At 44.9% G+C, this 21881-nt stretch overlaps 1 protein-coding gene across 1 annotated transcript in view; it reads right to left on the reverse strand.

The window, feature by feature from the left end:
* Positions 1-1197: 1197 nt before the first annotated feature.
* Positions 1198-21881, reverse strand: part of fat1a (FAT atypical cadherin 1a) — a 71211-nt gene continuing 50527 nt past the window's right edge. The window contains exons 14-29 of the mRNA XM_079219708.1: positions 20794-21027; positions 16861-17247; positions 15558-15772; positions 13946-14083; positions 13616-13759; positions 12378-12575; positions 11052-11648; positions 10612-10834; positions 10379-10510; positions 10106-10263; positions 8838-9306; positions 8006-8159; positions 7636-7746; positions 6908-7548; positions 5915-6052; positions 1198-3000 (exon numbers count right to left, since the gene is read on the reverse strand). Of these exons, the coding sequence (XP_079075834.1) occupies positions 2339-3000; positions 5915-6052; positions 6908-7548; positions 7636-7746; positions 8006-8159; positions 8838-9306; positions 10106-10263; positions 10379-10510; positions 10612-10834; positions 11052-11648; positions 12378-12575; positions 13616-13759; positions 13946-14083; positions 15558-15772; positions 16861-17247; positions 20794-21027 (4601 nt within the window). The 3' untranslated portion in view covers positions 1198-2338. The remainder of the gene's footprint in view (positions 3001-5914; positions 6053-6907; positions 7549-7635; positions 7747-8005; positions 8160-8837; positions 9307-10105; positions 10264-10378; positions 10511-10611; positions 10835-11051; positions 11649-12377; positions 12576-13615; positions 13760-13945; positions 14084-15557; positions 15773-16860; positions 17248-20793; positions 21028-21881) is intronic.

Consider the following 21881-nt stretch of genomic DNA (forward strand, 5'->3'; position numbering starts at 1 on the left):
TAAAAGGTTTATTATAAAGTGAGCAATCCAGTAATCCATCAAGTCTGCTGCTAAAGCCCCAAATGGATGTGTGCAATTTCAAACTGTCCAACTCTGATGTCCCCAAGTGACACTATCACAAAATATAGATCCACACACACATGCACCCCAAAAGTTCTTCTAAAAAATGCCTCATTTAAAGCGTTGATAAATTAAGTCTCAATAACACCAGAAGTTAGGTAAGTATGTCTCATTTATCAAGCGCTACTGATTGTATTCAGTGTTCATTAAAGGGAGGCTGAGGAGAGTTATGTCTGCAGAGTCGGCCAGCAGATATTGGAGTGACTCTGCGGCCGTGGTCTGAAGGTCAAAAGGTCACCAGGAGGAAGAACAGTCGTTCCCGAGTCCAGCGAGCGAGAGAAAGAAACACGGCGCTGAGACTGCAGCCGGCCCGGAGGTACCGGGGTCATGTTAGTTTACCATCCTTGTGCGAGACAACCGGGGTTTATTGATACAAGCGGCCGCCGGGAGTCGGAGGAGGGAGGTGACACGGAGCCGTCAGACTGTACGGTGGCCTGGAGGGTTCACCATTCGCTCTCGGTTTCATCAAACCAGAGAATCTTGTCGCTTTGCCAGCTTGAGAGCTCGAAAAGTCAAGTCTGTGCTTTTCTGAATTGACCCGAGGTGGGCTGCAATCAAGGGGTGGAAGCATCTCAAAGGCGATCAAGAGAAATGAGAGGCTAAGGGTCAAATACTATGCCGATGAAATACTGCTGTGTTTTTTTCTTCTCTTTTTGATACCTTTGCAAAAATGTCTAAAATCCTTTCTTTTGATTTATCATGACTGGGCATTAAGAGTAGACTGAAATAATGAAAACTATTTTAGCATATCCCTGCAACAAAATGGGGAAACACTTTTTTGAATACTTCTGTATACTGTGGATCAGCTTGTTCCGAAGCTTCATTGAAAACAGCATTCCATCAAATCTTCTCTGTCCTATTTTAAACACAACCCGACATATTTGGTATATGTGAAAACAAGAATGAATAAATATAGTTTGGAGTATTGCTAGTGTTGGCTGCATGGCTTTGTAATGACTGACCCATTGGCCGCTGCTTAAGAAGATAAACACTGCTTTGTTGCTCTGAAAATGTTTATTGTTACTGTATATACGACTTTTAAAAATGTAATTTATCACATATGTTGCATTACATTGCTGGGCTGCAACTGCATGTTATTTTCCCTCACTGATTATTGATTCATATAGCATACTTTGGTCTGCCAACAATCTTCTCAAATAGAACATGTAATTTACAACAAATAAAATACAAAACCTGTCAAACAGTTGACTTTTTTCCCCCAAACAATTCCAGCTACAGCGATGGTTCTACAACTTGGCTTAATTCGTAAATTCAGTTTAGAAATAATTGCACACAGACAGCGGGGATATTTTTTAGGAATAATTTATTGCCAGTAGGAAAGCGTGAGCTCGTGGCAGTATTCAATAAAAACCTTAACAAGACCATAGCATTGCTCACACACACACAGACACCTGAAAAAGTCACGTGTCCATGGATAACTCTGCACTATAAATATATTGGGTCCCATTTTCTTGGTGGAAAAATAAAGAGGTTCCAAAGTCAAAATTTACAGACAAACAAATAAAAAAACAACAAGAATATGCAGTCGTTCATTGAAGACCCTTTTTTTTAAATGGAGCAGGAGACAATTAACTTTACGAGTACACTGTGTTTGGAAAGCCACGCTCTTTTCTTCTCTCTCTTTTTTTAACCTTTCCTCTTTTTTCGTGAATGTAAGCACAGTAAGGCTGATAATGTCACACCATTTAACTCTTTTTTTGTTGAAAATAAAAGCATAGAATATCTACAAAACCTAGTAAACTTTGAAATCAAAACTGTACATTTAAATTTACATTGAAAATGAGGACTTGTATAAAAACATTTTGCTTGGATGTATTTTTTATAGAAACAGAGATATTGTTGTGAAATATTTTCTTTTTTTCTTCTTCTTCTTCTCATGATGCTTTTCATGTTGTACATTGAAATGTTGACCCTTCAGACAGTCCACTTCCTGTGTGATGACAGTCACTGAAAGCGACTCAAAGGGGCAGGAGTTGGACCGAGCCGATGTTAAGATGCTACAGAGTCTCTCCCATAGCTTCATGAGATCTTCTCAGCCGATTGGCCTTCACAACCAGTCTCAACAACCCCTGTGTTTGGATTCAATTAATCGTGTGTGTCAATGTATGCGTGTGTGTGTGTGTTTAGTGAGGGTGGTGTGAGAGGGGGACATAACGTGTGGCTGTGGGGTTTCAGGCACTTTTGTTTGGATCCAGTGTCAGACTTCAGTGTGCTGTTGGGAGTCGAGCGCCGGGATGACCAGCCGCTCGAAGTGGCCCTCGTCGCCGCTCTCGTAGTCGCTTATCATCACCTCGGACTCCTCGCAGCACGCGGACATGTCCGAGCAGGAGGCTGTGGACGTGTACAGAGACATGGACATGTTGTCCAGAGCTGAGGAGTCAAAGTCCCGACTACAACCTAAAGGATAGCCCCCTCTGAAGCCACCGGTGCCCATGGTGGAAGACGGGCTGGTGGCGCCTGAGGTGGAAGTTTGGCCCTCGGCGTCGGCCCCGTCGCCCGGGTAGGAGTGCTGTGGCAGGTACTGGTTAAGGCTGTAGAGCTGCGGCAGGGCCGGGCGCTGGCGGACCCCGGCCGGGCTGCCCGGACCGGGCGCAGACGGGTCATAATCTCGGCTCGTGGACCGCAGCGTGTCGTACTCCGGCAGAGGTGGGGGCGGCAGGTCGTCGTTTGCGTGGAAGTCCTCCGGCGGCGGAGGGAAGTCGCTCTCGATGTCGAAGCCGCCGGGATAGTAGTCGGTGTCGATGGCACTCGGGTCACTGTACAGAGGGGCGGGCGACTCCACAACCTCATACTGTGGAAACTCCTGGATTCCAGGAAGTTGAACACTTGGCATCCAATCAGATGTGTCCCAGTGATATCCTGTTTGATAAGGGAAAGCCCAAACACACTCAATTATAAGATGCACCAAAGATCACATGCAGCACAGTTGATAGCATTCACCATATGATAACATGTTAATGTTAAAAACCCACACCATGCAACAATAACACAATACATCACACCAACACAAGGACTTGTTCATTAATAAAACACTTCACACCACGTTGTGAGAGCAACCTTTTAAACACACTGCAGACACATTCACATATTTAAGGACAGTGATATACCTGTATTATTTGTACTGGTATCTTGTTATATGCCATACCATGTGCAAAAAAGAGCAAAATCTCTCATTTTCTATCCTATAATATGTTTAACTATTTTTAATGAATCATCTTTCATTGACGTACACCTTAAATATATATTAAACGTGTATCCTTGTCCTCAGTATCTCTCCACAGCTCCATTTAGCCACGCCCAAATCTGCATTATCCAATCAAATACATAGGATATGATTTAAATCTCTCTAGTTATTATACCTCATATGAAAATATGTCAAATTATTGAAGATGATATCATACCTACTCTGTAAAGAGACAAATTACATTTACAAAATGTTTTTGTGTGATGTAACTCAAGATGGCTAAACCAATTAAACATACAGTCAAGTTCAGGTGTTGAAAATAGTGACTGCTGCAAATGCTGAGTGACGAACTCTCCACAGCACGAGCAGACACACAAACGACTTACAACCAGTCCGTTAAATTCCCCCGTTAGTTACTGAGCAAAACCTTTGACCATATAATGCTCGGGTTAACGTTTGCTTTAATGTTGTCACAGCATCAAAACCATGCATGGGAATGTTTTTAGGGGGAATAATAATGGCAGACAAAACACCTTAAGAGGCCACCGATGCAGAAAGCACTCAGCAGCTGGGCCTAACTGAGCTCCTCATTAAGCTGCAGGGTTAGTGGCGGTTAACGGTTAAGAGGGCGGGATCGGGGTGGGGAACACCAATGGACATCAGGCAAACAAAGATGTAAAAAGTCACCTCTTGGGTTGTTGAGATCATGAGCCAAAAAAGACTCTTTACATGAGGTCGAGAAAGGAGGAGAAGGAGAGAAAGAACAAGTCACATTAAAACCTGAGAAGAAGGAACAACCGGCTGAGAACAGTGATGAAATGAGGGCAATGAAACACTGAGAGACATGATAATGATAAAAGGGAGTGACAGGTTAATTAATGGTCAACAGGTCTGCCATTCTCTTTAACAGACTTCTTGAGGTGTGTAATCAAAAAGTTGGCAAAGATCAATACTGTGACTGGAAGGCAACGCGTCTGCGCTTTTTTAATTTAGTATTTGCATCGCTTTTTAATTAGCAGCCGAATCTTAAAAACAGAGAGCGCGTCAAGGTTGGATGAGGCTCGTCGGTGTAAGATAATGGCAGCGCTTATAACCTGCACTTCACATCCCAACAACAAGGACAAAGCTACTGGCAGATGGAGGCAATCAAAGAGCGCCTTCTCCTTCCACCGTGTCTACAGCAGAGTTGACACGGTGGATTACAGTCACTATGGAGGCTTGTGAGAGGCGGGAGAGGGAGGAGCGGGTGGAGGAGATTCAGCATTACTACAAATGCTGGAATAATATATACAACATAAAAAAAACACATATGGAGTGCATGGTGGTGGGAGTAATGCCAACACAAGCGACACTTCCCAAAAACGTCGCTGTTGCTGGACACACTTTTTTTTTCTTTTAACACTTAATGTCGGGGGAGGGGTTTTTATGACTGGGCACAAGACGGTGGCGGAAGGCGAAACAGTGGGAAGGGGAGGGAGGGTCTTGTTTGTGCAAGATAACACACAACAACAACAACAACAACAACAACATACTGAGATGCTACGGGGTGCCATTGACGGTACAGATGGAAGAATCAGTGAAATTCCCCAGGGATAAAAACACATTTCCAACCCTAACACGGAGGAAAGCCTCCGCGTGTTTAGAAAACCAACGCAGGAACTGAGGAAACGGCAGGAGCTTGTTAAGGAAATAATCAATTTAAGTCGAGATGAAGGTTTTGATGACTTATGAGCAGCACAATCCCCATCATGATAGGCCAGTGATGACTTGAAGGGTAAAAAATGAGATATGAAAAGGAAATAAAAAGGAGAACATTACATGTGTATACCCTTGTGACATGTTCCTGGATGTTCGCTTTAAACATCTGTTTGTAGCTACATGTTGAAAAAAAGAAGAGACAAACAAAAAGAGAAGAAAAGGCATGCGTGTAAATCAAAAAGGGAAAAAAGAAAAGAAAATGCAGACGTCTGTCAAAGTCAATGACCTAGTGAGGGATTTTCAAAATGGAACATAAGTGCTCGCTGATAAAGTCATCAAACTCCTTTTGAACACAGTACAACTGATTAGAATACAGGGTCAGAATGTTTTTATCTATATATATATATATATATATATATATATATATATATATATATATATATATATATATATATATATAATCCCTGGAGAAATACACAGTACAAGTTCTTGTGATTGCTTCCGTCTGTACCGGTAGTGATTGAGGACTTACAGGCTGGACCTCCCTAATTAAAACCTTGTTCTGGATCTGTGGACTGATTTGATCCATATGGGAGCTGAAGCCCCGCAGCAAAGAGAAAGAGAAGAGAACATGTGACCCCACAGCCACCATTTGGGCCATCCATTCTGAGCATGCAAAGAAACAGAGTTAGCGTCGACATCAACGAGGCTCTACGAGGCAAATGTAACCGTTGCAACACCCTGCAGGCTCAGACAAAAGAAACACTCATCACAAAAGTGCAGAAATGGCATCTCATACATGTTACGCTTTATAAAAGGTGGCATTTTTCAAATGATTCTGTCTCGTTAGTTTTTCCTCAGTGGACAAACATGCTGAACGGGGCGGCGTACCGTTGTCATCGCAGGACTCTGACTGGAAGGAGCTGAGGGACTGGACCTCAGACATGCTGCCCCTGGTGTTGTAGGGGTGGCAGGCGCTGTCCTCCACGGGCTTCTTGGTCAGGCACGGATCCAAGTCCACCACTTTAGCTGGAAGAGAGAGCACAATTTGATAAAAGGGGAAAAACTTCGACACATGGATGAGAAATTAAAAAACAACCCGTGTGGCAATGTGGTTGGAATCCATTAATCTGAGGATACGCAACCAAATACAACGTTGCCTTTTTGTTGGACATTTCTGCTTTTGATTTGATAGTGTTCTTCTACATATAAATTGATGAAAACCACGACCAAATATGTCAAATATATGCAAAATCCTATAAAACACTAGAAGGGCACTTGGAGAGCGCTCTGGCCGTTTTCCGTGAGTGAAACAAAGTGCTTGTATCCGCCCCGTGATTTATTAAGTCTGATAGTATTTTTTGCCCGTAATCCTGGAGACAAAACACAAACAGAACCGAAGACATAACGTCCTTGGGTGGAGGTCGTCATGGAATTTCTGTTCCATGAACTTTGCTCCACTGTTACGCTCATATATAAAACCACAATTATTTAGTTTTATTTGCATTGGAATTAACTTGGACTCCAGTATTTGGTCGCAAGTTTCCTGCCAAGAACTGCATAATTTGGTACACATTATGGAGAAAATGGAGACAAACTTCAAGACAAAGACAAAATTAAACTAGTAATTAACTGAAATCATTTAACCAGAAGTGCACCGATTACGCATTGCCTCTATTCTTTTACTATTATTACTAACAAATAACGTCATCCTTTCCAGGAAACTTCTAAGAACACTATTAGGTCATTATGGACCCATAAATGTGCATTAGCCAGCATTGGTGTATGTAATAAAGCGTAATCATGATCATCGTTGACCGCCTTAAATGCAATAAATGTCATAATAGTGCTAATATGGACCCTCAAAGCAACGCAGGGACTTACTGTCATAATCGTAGTCCCAGTTTGGCTTCTGGATGGAGTCGCTGTCTGAGACGGAGTTGGAGGCAGGGGGAGGAGGGAGATTGGGTGCTACACTGCACACGGCCACGGTCTTCCGGTGTCCGTGCAAGTCCGGGTTGAAGGTGCTGAACTCCGGGTGCTCGGGTATCGCCGAGCCCTCGAACGAGTTCCGGTCCAGGTTGTTCCTCGAGTCGCTCGGAATGCTGGGAGTGTATGAGATGGGCCGTACGGGGACCTGAGGCGGGATGTCGGAGTAGATGTTCTTGTTGAGTTTGGCGTCGAAGTAAGGCCTCTGCAGAAAGGAGTGAGGCACGCCCGAACCGCCCAGATGTTTGTCGTCGTTGTCGGTCTTGGACTTTCTGCGACAGGCCTTCTTGCGGATGATGATGAAGAGGAGGACCAGGATGAAGATGCTGGACACAAATACCACAATGCCGATCACCTCCTCCAGGCCGATGTTCCAGGAGGTGGAGACGAACTCGTTGCGGACCTCGGCGCGGAGTTCGCACATCTGCCCGTTGAAACCCAGCGAGCAGTTGCACTTGTAGGAGCCGTACGTGTTCTGGCACTGGCCCCCGTTGGCACAGGGGTTCTTGATGCACTCGTCAACATCGCTCAGGCACCTGGTCGAATTTAGAGATGTGTTATAAACTGCCCGTGCAAACATGTCAGACTCTAGTTGGAGATATTTGAAGACAACATGCACATACCTGTCTCCCTGGAAGCCCAATTCACACTCACACACTGGACCATCCAGACTATCGATGCACTTCCCGCTGTTTTGACAGGGGTTGTCTCTGCAGTACGGCCCCAACTGGCACCTGAATTCAAAACAAGTTGACAACAGATTGTCAGTCTGCGAATTCCCCGAGACTTGAAAATGCAAGTTCACACTCAAACTACTCAACAATACATGTAATAAGTATGAATTTCAATATTAGTGGTACAATGAGGGGTATGAAATGGTTTGCCTTTATCTAGCTTCGTTACCTAATCATCATCACATGCAAAATATTTCTTCCCATATGGTATAAAGGATTCAGGCTAAAATAAAGAGCAAACAGAAAGAGGTTGTCGTACCGTTGTCCTGAGTACTGCCCTCTGCACTGGCAGTAGAAGTCGTCTGTGCGAGGAACACAGGTGCCCCCGTACAGGCAGGGGTTGGAGGCACAAGGGCTGATGCCAATCTCACAGTGGGTGCCCATGAAAGAGGCTGGACACTTACAGAAGTAGCCTGCGGAATTCATGAAAAGAAAAGAAATCATGAAGCCAATGACATTTTTAAACTGCTGTTGATTCTCAAATCCAAGCCAGTTTGAAAAGAATCACTCGGGGTGAGTTGTCTCATAAAACAGGTAAAGGTCAGATATGCATAAAGGCCGAGGGGGAGAAAAAAAAAAGTACAAAACGAACTGGCACTTTACTTTAACGGTTCACTTGTTAAATTCCGCAGAATTTACACAAGTACAATGGTACGCTGACCACACTGTCTGGAGTTCTTCCTTTAATTTGAGCTGATGTTACTGAAATTCGACACGTCTTGCAGATGTTTCACAAAAAAAGCCTTCCGGGGACGCTGAGGGATTATACCCTCTGAACCGCTGGCAGGTTTTTTTAATGTGAAACAGATGCAGAAGTGTCAAGTTTGCATTATTAGCAAACGGCACTGGCTGCAAATTAACACGACGACAGGAACACATCAGAAAACAGGGAGAGGTCTCTTGAAACTATGATAATAGCCTAATAACTCTAATAGCCTCTCTTGAATAAAAGAGCAGGTTCACCGCTTCAGTCGCTACACCTATGGAGCCCTTTTTATTTGAGGCAGAAACACATCATCAGCTTAGGAATAAGGGCACAATTCAAACTTCTCATAAGCTCCTCCACACCTAAGAACATGTACATTACACACCTCCATTGGGCAGCGAGGTGCAGCTCCCTCCGTTGGTGCAGGGGTTGCTGGAGCAACTCTCAACGGGTGCGAGTGCGCAGCCTGGCGTCACGTCCACGATGTCCTCCAGCACAGCGTGGGCCCGGAGAGCTTTGGTGTTGAGAGGCAGCTCCTGGCCGTTCAGGCTGAGGGCCTCCAGGCAGCCGCGGAGCCCGTTGGTGACGGGCAGGCTGCGCCCGTGGCGGGCCGCGGCCAGCTGCCGCACGTGGCCGCCGAAGTAAATGCTGTTGTCCAGGTTGAGGGTTCGCAGGGTGCCCGGTGCCGTGCCCGAGGCGGCGTGCACCCGGTCCAGCACGAGCTTGGCGTAGTTGCCGTCCACCTCCAGCGTGAGCGTGTGCCACTCCCCGTCGTTCACCTGAGCGCTGTGGACCGACACGAGGCCGGGGCCGCTGCCGCAGTCGAACTTGTACTGCAGCCGGCCGTTCACGATCTATCGGAGGCGTAAAATACAGAGTTAGAACATGAACATGCATCTGTGTGCACCGGACTTGGGGAGGTCACTCATTTAATCTTGGTTTCCTCTTTTCGATTACGAGCTCCACAAGATTAAAACTTGGGCGGAGAAATCGTTGTGTGACACCGTCATTAATCACCCCCTATCAGAAAGTACAATGTGCGTCAATGTACCACCATGATTCCATCTTATCTTAATGGTAGCAAACAAATGTCTCCTAACTCTACTCGCTTAACAGTCTAACTTCTGTTCATGCCTCTAAATACCACAAGCAACAGTTTAGAGATGCTAAAAGCCTTTAAACAATAACTCCCTCTTAGCCAGCCAGGTTTTAGTCTACAGGCTGGCATGCATACTGCTATACCAGACAGACCCTGAAAGGAATGTGTTGAGAACTGCTTTCTGTTTCCCTCTCAGTACTGAAATAGCTCTTGTGTGTGAGATATTTTGATTTTTTTTCAACCCACCACAACATTCCCACCGTCCCTTGTGTGAAAGGGGGTTTTAAAATGCCTTTTTGAACCCTTCAGCGCAGTTGATTGGCACACATGGCTGGATGGTCTCGTGGGAGTGCGGGTCAATTTTGTGTTTATTAAGCCCTTCTGATATGGAAATGCCGGACTTTAATACAGAGAAAAGCTCAGAAATGCAGACGGACAGTCCGTCTAGACTTAATTATGATAAGCGAGGTTATCATTTCAGTTTGAGGGACGCCGAAGGAATAAATGGCAGAGTAATGAGGCTGGGCAAATACGTTTGCAACCCACAAACACACCTCGAGGATGCTGTAGTCGGTTCCCTTGGCATACATGACGGTGGCGTGGCTGGAGAGGGTCCTCAGCCGCAGAGACAGTTTCATCAACTCCTTGTTCTCGTTCTCCATCAGACGGTATTTCACATAGCCGCTGCCGCTGAACGTCAGTGAGTGGCCGTCTGACAGGGAGTAACAGACAGCGAGTCAAGGAGAGGCGGGGCAAACACACAGCATCACATTTAGATGAAGTAGATGAAGCTGGAGACGGGTGAAGGGACGGGCGGCTTGTCTTACCGGAGCATTTGCCCTTTTTGCCCTCCGGACACACGCAACTGTACACGGCATCTTTGGGATCTGCCACACACTCCAGACCCTCAGGACAGGGGTGGTTCTCACACAAGTTGTTCAGCACGGGACATCTACCACCTAAATGACAACATACTTCCTTTTAGTTTCTGACAGACAGTTAATGTGAATCTGTGTGTGTGTGTGTGTGTGTGTGAGAGAGAGATGTGTAATCGGCCCACCTTCGCACTGGCAGGTCGCAGTCCTCAGGTGTCGCGGGGACACAAAGCTGAGGCGAGCCGTGCTGTACGTGGACATGGCGGTCTTGTCCAGCGAGACGACCTCATCGCAGAAGCTCAAGGGGCAGTCCAGACCGGCACACAGCTTCTGCACCACCCGCACGATGCGAACCCCCGTCATCTCCTCGATCACAGCGGCAGAGGAGTTCAACTTGTGGAAGACGACCTGGGGACAATTGAAACCTGAACATCGGCTTTTCTCTTTCTTTATATTTGGGGTTTTGGACTGTCGGTCGGACAAAACAAGTATTTGAAGACATCGCCGCGGGCACTTTTCTAAACTTTCTTTATGGACTAAATAATGAATAGATCAATGATAGTTAGTTGCAGCCTAAAGACAAAACAACAGTTTTGTACCATCAGCTAGAAACACAAATTGTTACCTCCTGAGATTGGTATGGACTCCCAGACCTCTCCAGAGCCAGCAGCACATCCAGGTCTCCTTGCTCTGTAGGCTGCAGGCTCACGAGTTGCACTTCGCTCCTCCGGACGCCGGCGATGTTTCTCAGCGCCCGCTGGAAGTTGCGCCAGTAGTCCCCGATAAACTCCTCGGGGGCGATATTCGAAAAGCGCACGGCGATGGAATTGTCCAGAGCCTGGCGGGTCGCCTGCCTCACGTGCACGGTGACGTCGGCCGCCGTGGTGAAGCGCTCGTCGGTCACCGTCACGTTGAGAGGGTAGTGACCCACGTCGAGAGGCCGCAGGGCGATGACTTTGCCGTCGGAGGCGGAGACGGAGAACAGGGCGCCGCTCTCGTCCGAGGACGCGGCGGAAGGAGAGGCGAGGCTGTATGTGAGGGTGTCGTAAATGTCTTGGTCGGTGGCGTGGATCTTGCCCAGGACTCCTCCGGGGTATTCGTCGCCAGCGGTGGTCACGAAGATGTCAAGCGGAAGTATGGCGGGAGGGTAGACGCTCTCCTCGATTATGCGCACGCTGATGAAGGCGGCGGAAAAGAGCGGAGGTTTGCCGCTGTCCGACACCTGAGCGCGAGGAGGGAGGAGACACATGGATAAGGAGATATTGTGCACTGTGAGATTCAGCATTTTTCCAACAGCAGAGGGCAATCAAGCTCTTTCACTGAAATCCCTTTCCCTACGTTGAAAGGGATTTCCATTACATCTACACACTGAAGGTGCACTGGATATTAAAGTCAACAAAACATCTGAAGAACGGGCATTTTTTAACATTCACACTTGCACGCGGATGGTCATCAGCTCTGCACGAAAACCATTACTCAAATCTGAGTGTGCATTTCATGTAACAAGACATCACACTTTTCATATCCCATCTGCCCACTCGTTTTTTTTCTTCTTCTTCTTCTCCTCCCTGTTCTTTCCTCTAAGGTGACACATCAACACCCGGCAGCGCACGTGATCATGCCAACTCAAATGTCTTTTGATTTATGATTCTCCTGTGAGATGCACTCTGGTGCAGCAGCTTTATTGCATGCCGACTTCAATTCAGCATCTCACAAACTGTGTGGTGAAAAGCTTTATTTAGAATATATTTAAAAGGTTTAAGATGGGGAGATGAGCATTGGCAAATTGGGGGGTGGAGGGGGGGAAGCAGGAGATAGCGATGAGTTAGTCTGACAGGGAAAAGGTACAGAAAGGGAAGCTAGGGAAGACAAATAGATCAGGTGGCTGTGGCTTGACGGTTAAATCAATACAACCTCTCAACTGTGGTTTCTCCTCTGTGCCGTGACTCACCTGTGCTTGAAGTAGGTAGTGTTCTTTACTTTTCCTATTCAGCGCCCCCACGGCCACTAGAGCTCCCTGCTGATTGATGTGGAAAGCGTCGCCCTCGTTCCCATCCACGATGGCGAAGGTGAAAGGTGGGCCGTTGTGGGAAGCGTCCCGATCGGTCACGGCGAGCTGAAGAACACTCGTGCCTTTTGGTCGATTCTCCTTGTGGGATACAAGAGGGGAATGTTTAATGTTGGCGATGAGAGGAGGTGGTGCACCCGGCGCGCTTCAGCTCTATAATGTTTGGCAATGGAATGTTTTTCAGAAGTTAAGATAAACACCCACGAAACACTGCTGATGTGAGAGAAACTGTTTCTGTGACTAAAGAAGAAAAAGAAAACACCACACAACACCTCATTTGATCCATTGCTTTATATAAAAATAGTGACAATAGCCACTTTAAAGCCTTCTTCTACCGTTATTAACTCAGTGCTGGTGCTTGTCAGTTGTGCTGGTCTAACAGCTGGTCCACGATGTTGTGGCAAGGCTTCTGACCCGGTTCGTTTTATTCTCAAGCGTTCCAGGTCCTCAACTCTGGTGTATCGTGTGTGAACTGTGTCTCTTTCTTGTTCTGCTTTAGTGTGATTTTGGGCTTCACTTTGATCATGAGGCCATAGTAAGTCAAATAAAGCCAGACAGAGACAAAACAATGTTTCATTCTGAAGCGCTTGAGCTGTGTACAATATGTGTCGCGCCTCCAGAAAGTATTTTTGAAATTGCTTTTTTTCTTCTTTTTTCCTCAGTTTTCTAAACAGATATGAAAATTGGAAATGAATCATCTTACATCCTACATTTGGAATAAGTTTTTTTTAAATTTTATCTACTAAAATGGAATACAGATTCTTCTCATTCTTACACATCTTGCCTTTACACCAGTCAATCATCCACTCCACTCTCAGCTTAGTGTCCACTCTTTCAGCCCTTCCTTTCATCCCTCATCTGAATCCTTATACTTAAGATGCAGCCTCTGTCTTTTAGCCCCCTCCTCCCTGTCCTTACCTCTGTTGCGTCAACCTCCTACTTGCCTCTTGACATTCTAGTCACACAGCCTCCCATTATTCCAGCCTGTTAATCCCTCTCTCTGTGTCCACTGCAATCCCCCTCTGCTCCTCCCCCTCCCTTTCTTCCTTCCCATCTACCTCATTCTCATGCTCTCCATCTCTAATCAGCCGTCCACACTGACCCCTGTAACCCTCGCTCACCTGGATGATGAGGCTGTAGTTGGCCTGGGAGAAAAGCGGCGGGTTGTCGTTGACGTCCGAGATGTCTATGTTGATCAAGGAGCTGCTGGAAAGAGGAGGGGACCCGTTGTCTGAGGCCACCACCATCAGAGTGTACCCTGAAGTCTGAGAAAGAGAAGGAACCAGTCAGCAATGCTGCATTTGTAAGAAATAATGGAGCTGAGATCAGTAAACAAGCTTCTCCATTCGCCCTGACATGACTCTTATTGGATTCTGCATAGAGTGCAATTAGTCCCTTAGTGGATTAAACTCTATGTGTACAGTCAGCATTGTATCTGCAGTTTCCCTTACTCTCTCTCTGTCCAGCTGGCGAGCAACTTTAAGCTCTCCTCTGACCGGATCGATGGTGAAGGGGCTGCCTTGGTTACCGTCCACGATGGAGTACCGCACGTGATCGAAGGAAGGCCCGTCAAGATCCTCAGCCACCACCTATTGGATCAATCAAACAATCAGAACGACGATCAATCAGCAAGCCTTGAATGTGGATTTGCACGACGATTGAACGTCCTTGCTTGTTAAGTAAACATTTTAAAAAACAACTCCTTCTCTGATCGATGGGTTCCTGCACGAACACACGATTACCTGCCACATTGAGAAGAAATCTGTTTATATCACAGGAGTCATTACTGCAGTTGTGTTTGTCGGTGCTCTTCACTGCAAAGGGGTGGGACTCGGTAAAAAAAAACGTGATGTCAAGCAAAATGGAAATCATTTTCATGTCCCAGATTCTCCAATATCTCAGATTTTCAATTGCAAACTGAATACTTTTTGGGTTTTTTTGCTTACAGAAGAAGACATCTGGGCTCTTAGATACTGTAGTGGACTTTTCCCCCTTATTTTCTTGCATTTTATAGCCAAAACGACTCATCTGTTATCAATCGTCTGATTAACCGACGATGAAAATAATCATTAGCTGCAACCTTACTATCACAACATTATTCAGATGCATACACTCGTTTCAATCACCTGCGCAACCTAATCCAAAGCACACACACAGTCTTAAAACCCACCCGGGGTCACATACACTGCAAAGACAGCCCTTCTAGAAAGAAGCAAAACATTCTTATATTCAATCAAATCATCATATATCAAAGCAAGAAAAACTTACCCCATTGGCAGATTTTTTTGCTTGACAAGATTTCTTAAAATAAGCCAAAAATCAAGAAAAAGTAAGGCATACTTTCCTAAAATTAGATATTTTTTTCTAATCAAAACATGCTTGACAAGATTAATATTCTTTTTTTGGGCAAATATGACTTAATACAAGGCTTTTTTTTACTTTCTTGAAATTCCTTTTTTGCAGTGGATTGATAGGGATCCCCGGGGAAATCAACAGACAGTGAGGAAGTATGAGACAATGGCGGTTATTAAAATCAAATTTTGTGATAGATCATTTATATCCAGGTGCATTAGACACACAGATAAATGGCCATAAGCAGATGTCCTTTATGAGAGGAGGAGAGGTGAGCAGCGAGGGGAGACAGAAATAGATTGGAGGGAAAATGTAACATGCAAAAGGTAGAGGATGCCTTATCTCGGACGGAGGCTTAATGAGTCGAATGCCTTTCAATTAAACTGTTTGAGCATGTGTGTCAGATAATGCGTGGGAACAGGGGTGCAGTGAGCATGAAGAACATTGGTCTTGATTTAGCTGTGCCACCAGATGGTGATTTGCCACATCTGCAGATATGTGATAGTGTATGCAGTGAGTAATGGGCAGAGAGGACAGAGGCTGCGAGAGAATACATTAACGACTGAGTGAGAAGGTGAACAGTGTGGCAGATCTTGCTCGAGGAAAGAAAGAGAGAGAGAGAGAGAGAGAGAGCTTTCACCCTGCTTGCAGCATTAATTAAGGGTTACTGCCCCACAACAAGCACCTATGGTAAATGTAGTTTACTCTTACCGCCATCACGGTCTTTCCCAGCTCCGTGTCCTCGCTGACGACGGCCGTGTAGATGTCCTGGCTGAAGACGGGCCCGTTGTCGTTGACGTCGGTTAGGTTGACGTTCACAGTGGCCATGTCGCTGAGCGGTGGCGAGCCACCATCTGTGGCCTCGACGGTGATGTAGTATTCGTGGGAGACCTCGAAGTCCAACGGCTCAATCACAAAGATGTCACCTGAGGGCGGCAAAGAGGCGGCAGGGAGTCAGAGACGTGCGGAGAGCTGCTGTCTTGTCACGGACTCACACGACCAAGAGGTTATCTAAAAGGTAACAAAAAAACACCTACGACAGCCAATACACCAGAAGCATGAGTCAATTTGATGAAAAATGTTATGTTTCTTTATTCTTATGTATTGTATTTGAAGCATTCTTTGCAGAGGGATAAGTACTAGTGACTCACTCCTTCCCCAAGGCAATTTAACCTGATGCCATGATAATGTTAAGGCAGGAATGCAGACTGTGTAGACTCCACAACAATTACATGGCCAGGGCAATGAAGCTCTTGATGTGCTTGAAACTCTTTGTGCCCTGTGGACTTTTTGTTTTAAACAGAATAATCAGTATTGTGTGTGTCCTTGAAGCCAAACAAACCTGATAAACATATGTCCTTCCTTGTAATAATCTTATAAATGGTTTTATTTAAAAACCTTTTAGTTTTTACATCAATGTTTGCTTGTTAGCCGCCTTCTTCTTCATTGCCAAAGCTGGCACATATTTCTGGGCCAGAGCAAGACGGGAATTTATGGGAATTTGCGTCGGAGTAGAGTCATTCATGTATTGAAATATTTAAACTTGAGTTATTCGGACGAGGTTCTCCTCCTGACGTCCCGGCGTTGTTGATTCAGACACGTAGGGGAAAAATAGTTATTTTGATATCTTTATTATTTCTTTTTTGAAATTAAATGGCAGCTAAATCTGTTGATTTCGGGTTCATACCGCTTGAATAAACCAGACACTGTGTGCCGACTTGGTGTGAACACAGCATTATGGATCTTTGCACGCTAAAGACACCATCTGTGCAGTAATGTGAATCCTGGACAGGAATGCGTGCACACACGTGCACACACACACACACACACACACACACACACACACACACGATCAAATTGTATCAAATTCAGACTTCAATATCCCATTTAATTTGGATTTGAAGAAATACTCAAGTATTTGTTACTACAAACAAAGAGAAATCTAGGAGCACAGAAAAGGCCGAGCTAAATGAATGTATAGAAGAAAAGCAGTCTCCTAAATGCGTCCACGTACCCGTGCGTGGGTCCACGCTGAACATGCCGTGCTCATTCCCGCTGATGATGCTGTAGGAGATCTCTCCGTTCGCCTCCGTGTCCCGGCTGGCGGCCTGCACCCGGAGCAGCTGCGTGCCCGCCGCCACGTCCTCAGACACGGTGGCCGTGTATTCGCGGTGCTCGAACACCGGCGGGTTGTCGTTGATGTCCAGCACGGAGATCACCACCTGGCACAGCGAGGTGAGCCGCGGCGAGCCCTGGTCGCTGGCGCGGGCCTTCAGCTCGTACGTCGACTGCACCTCGCGGTCGAGGGCGCGTTCCAGGCTAATCACGCCACTGTGCTCCTCGATTGAGAAGAATCCATCGGCGGAATTGACCAATGAGTAGAGGATGTCGCTGTTAAGACCTGGGAAGATAGAAAAGGCAAAAACGTGAATCTTATTTTTCTAGTTCTTAAATAGTAAGGCTGTGATACCTCTCAGGTTACAACCTGTCCCTGTACTCACATCTCAGCAATTTAAGTGAAATGCTAGCTTCACCCACAAGATAACTAGCTACATCAACAGAAAGACTCCTTTAAGCACAGGGCGTAACAAGCATATTGATTTGTATATTGATGTATCGATTCTTGAATGATTAAAAGCGTCACCCTCTGCTCTCACTCAGACACATCCATCTTCCATACAGCCTCTGATAAACAGGAGCTGTAAACGTCTGATCCATGCCATCCTCATAACTCATGTCCTCCCACTAGCAGGACGCTCCCAGCAACAAGACAGAGACGGATCACGATAATAATCATCATGCCTTTCTGCAGGTGGTCCCCCATTTGGAATACGCTATTATATTCCAATTTATCAGGTAAGTTCCCGCGTCCTCCGTGGATCTCATTATGATGCTGCAGAGACCACCACGGGGAGCCATGCTTATATAGTTACCCATCACTTTTATCTGGTCTGATCATCCTTGAGACAATCGCTTAATTGTAGTTTACTGAATTGTGCCGACTCTCGAATGGCTATATTGACTCCTGCAGGTATGTGTTTGTTTCTATCAAAGTAGAACAACAAATAAGTGATTAAACGAGAAAATAAATCAGCAGATTAAAGGAAAATGATTCTTAGTTGCAGCCTCATATTAAAGGGGAACACAATTAAGAATTCCGATGTGTTGTTTCCATAGCGAGGAAAGTTCAATCAACCAGAGAAGTCTCCAACGTATCTCTTACACCACACCTATTGTGTGTGGAGCTGCTCCATAGACAATGAATAGGAGACCGATTGTGTGAACCCATTGAATGTTTGTATTTATATTTATACCCAAATGAGCTTAATCACATCGCAGGGTTCTCCGTGTTGTGTACCCAAATATTCAGAACATTCTCAACTGACACTGTCGTGTTATAGATGACATTCTGTGTCATCTAATTTTAAATCTGTTTAAAACGTGTATATAATAATAATAATAATAAATAAATAATAATAAATGTATCGATACATCCACGTCTACTATCAATTTCACTATCATCAAAAACACTATTGCGATAGTAAGGTATATTGATATTTTTGCAATAATTAATTAACTACACAATTTTCCCAATTCATTGTCTAGGGAGCAGTTCAACACTTTACACTTTATGACCTTTATGACTCTAGCTTTTGGATTTGGGAGAGTTGTTCATGTCTACTAATATTGTTGGACTGTTTTAGACCATAGGAATAACATGTATGAATTTTTGAAAATGTAGTTCCCCTTTAAAGACAATGTTGTACACCGCAACATCACCAATCTAAAAAGCAACAACAACAGATTTAATTTGGAGGACAGTTGGCACGTCAAGACATCTTTCCTTACAGTATTGGAGGCAAGATTGTGACGAACAAGCATGAATCTGGTGCGGCACCGCAGTGGCGAAGCACAACATTTTCAAAATTCCTCCAGAATAGTGGGACATGAGGCAATAAAAGAAGAAAATAACAACAGCGAGGCAGTGCAGAGAGACACTCTGATCCAGGCAGAGTGATAAAGGATAAGGCAGAATCAGAGAAGGAATGTGTACTCGCATAACTTTAGTTTATCAGATCATAGCCAGCAGTCTGGACGTGTTTGTCAGTCTGGTTCATAACCACTGCCCCGATAAGTGCTGCCTTTCAGCGACTGTAACAGTCGGCTGAACTGAGGAGCAGCAATGTGGGTAAGTATCCGACGTCTTGCAGCCAAATGGACAGGTGGATCATTGAGGCGGTGGCACACAGCAGCCAACGCCAAGAATGAATCCTCGCAGAGATATGCAGTCAAAAATCTATTTCCTCTTCGAAAGAGGCTTCACACTTTGATGTTTGCCTGCTAAGACTGAAGCCTGAGTGAACTGGGTCAAAGCTACAACATCTAATTCTTTTTGTACACTCAACTTAATGCTTGGGACTTGCCAGTTGCGCTTTAAGTTTGAACCTATATCAAAAAAATACGAGACAGACACACAAAAAAAGAAATCTCAATGTGTGTGATACCCACATGTGAGAGAAATACTAATCAAATCTAGCTCTCACTCAGTGTAACGCTTAATAATTATTGCCCCTGGCTAAACTGGAGGAAGAACCTTTTTTCTCTACCTCGCCTTCAAATACCCTTATCCTTGATATCCCAAAAGTGAGCAAATTTTGTGCCAGTAAAGCCTCGGGGAAGAGATGTCTTAATACCAGCGCTTTCCATTCACTATTTAAGGTTTCTCTCAGAGCGATCCAACTCTAGCTCTGCTTCGTCCTGTCGAGCTGTCAGTCCACCCAAAACGAGGGACTGCGAAGGGGAAATGGAAAGTGAAGCCGGTGAATGGCTCGTGTTCCACTAAACTAAAGGTTTAATCTGGAACGGCAGGTCCAATGGTTTCCTGAAGGAGCTTGAAATGACTGTTTAAGTGCGAGGTGTGAGTTCTCAGTCTTATCCACATGTGAGCCTCTCAGTGGTCAGCAATGCTCGCTGAAAGGTGAAGAAGCTGCAGATAAATATGTGGCCCTGTGGCTTTGCACCAAGCAAATGGAAAATTGCAATCAGCCCTTTTGAGAATCCAGCTTCAGAGAGAGGAATTTCATTAGAGTGTAATGGAGCTTTTAATTTGAGGGGTTGATCATTCATGAAATTCCACATTTGTTATCCCTCCCTCTTGCCATTTAGCGTAATGCAGTCGCATAAAGGAAAGATAATAACCCGTGCATTGTGAGTCAGCATTCAGCCAAGATGCATATGCATGTTATACCATAATAATAAACTCCCTATTTAACAGGTATATATTTGAATCAAAGTTTGCTTTTTCTATTTTTACCTTGTGTAATGCCTTTGTTTACCTTTGATTTGCATTTAAAGCGGAGCGCATGAGAGCTCTCAAAGGTTTATCCAAAATGTAGTTTTAATATTACAAAGTGTTCAATCATGGCATGGCAACAGTAACTAAGCACAGCGGGCATGTCACATTTTGGATTGTCACACATGTTGAAGCAGTGTGCATGGAGCTGCACTAATTGTTGTACTCTGCATTTAAGGACAAAATTAATTTGCAAAAGCTCATGAATTGATGGGGTTTCTGACTTTTTGAGGACGGCATATTTTTACATATTTCTTATGGGGTTATAATTTTAAAACAAGTTAACTACTCGAGTAACAAGCAGCTCATGAAGCTAACATTACATTCTAATTAACGATAGCTTAACTAGCTCGCTAACTACAGTCATTAGAAATTAGAAGCTTGTTAGTTAGTTAGTTTAACCGCTGTCTGAAATTTAAAATGACACAATATCTTTAGTCGACATGCGTAGCTACAGTTAATAAAGATGCAGGGCTTAGCCAATGTTATAGCAATGGATTCACTTTCCTTGCTGAACATTACATGCGTTTAAGTTCATGGACTGATTGGTTCTCCAGCACACAGTCATGGAAACGTGACTGAGGATCAACTCACCAGAATCAATGTCGTTGGCCAGCAGTTTTGCCACATATGTGCCCATCTCTGTGTTCTCAAAGACCGTGATGGTGTAGGGATCAGATGAGAACTGAGGCGGGTTGTCGTTGACGTCTTCCACGGTGATGTGGACGTCAGCCTCGCAGTAGCGCCCTCCTCCGTCCACCGCCCGCACTTTGAACCTGTGCTCGTCCTGCTCCTCTCGGTCCAGGGGCTGTAATGTCTTTAACTCCCCTGCAGGTGAGACAGAAGGATGTTGAGCTAAATATACAAACGCATGAGACAGATTCATTTTGCTATTTAAAGAACATAAAACACAATCAACTTACAGACAGGCGTCTCAAGAAGACAAACCATGTCTACTAAAGCACTGGACCCCCGCCTACTAACCAAGTAAAAAAACATCTAAACAACCGACGGCTTTCACGAGTGAGAGGAGGGGAATAAATAAATAATTGACGAGTAAAAGCAGGAGAAGAAAATGGAAAAGAAAGTGGAATGATGAAGGAAACCATCAGAGTTGGCAGCTAAGAGCCGCTTGGAAGTATCCTGGGATGTGAGGCAGCCAAAATTACCACAACCTCTCTGGAAAACTCCAGAGCCTCTTGGCGGTCCTCATCTGCAATAATCCTACTTGTCTGCACTGAATGAAATAATAACATCCCCTCTCCATAACAGTAGCACTGCTGCTGGAAACTGAATATTGAGGGTTGCCAAAACACAGCAGGGTGGTATTGTTGCCTCGGTGTCAGTCTCTCAGATTATTAAAAGCCGAACTTTGCCATTACTTGTGGATTCTATGCAGCAGCAGCAGACATGTTTTAAATCTACTGGCTTAGTTTGTTTTGTCCTTTCATGCGTTAACTTGGCATTTATTTTAAAACCAGGTTGGCGGTGATTAACTGGCATTGTTTTTCTTTCTTTTTTTCCCCCTGCTCTTATTTTTCATCCCAGCAGCCAGATGGAAGCTCTGATTTAGAGCGTCTCCAAGAAGAAATTATTTGCAGGCAAGAAGTATAGCGGCCATAAATTGAATTTTAGTGTGCGACTCTGTGTTTTAGTGTCGCTACGGGTCTTTAAGTTGCCCC

The sequence above is a fragment of the Taurulus bubalis genome (genome assembly GCF_910589615.1).
Source record: "Taurulus bubalis genome assembly, chromosome: 6".
Lineage (NCBI taxonomy): Eukaryota > Metazoa > Chordata > Actinopteri > Perciformes > Cottidae > Taurulus > Taurulus bubalis.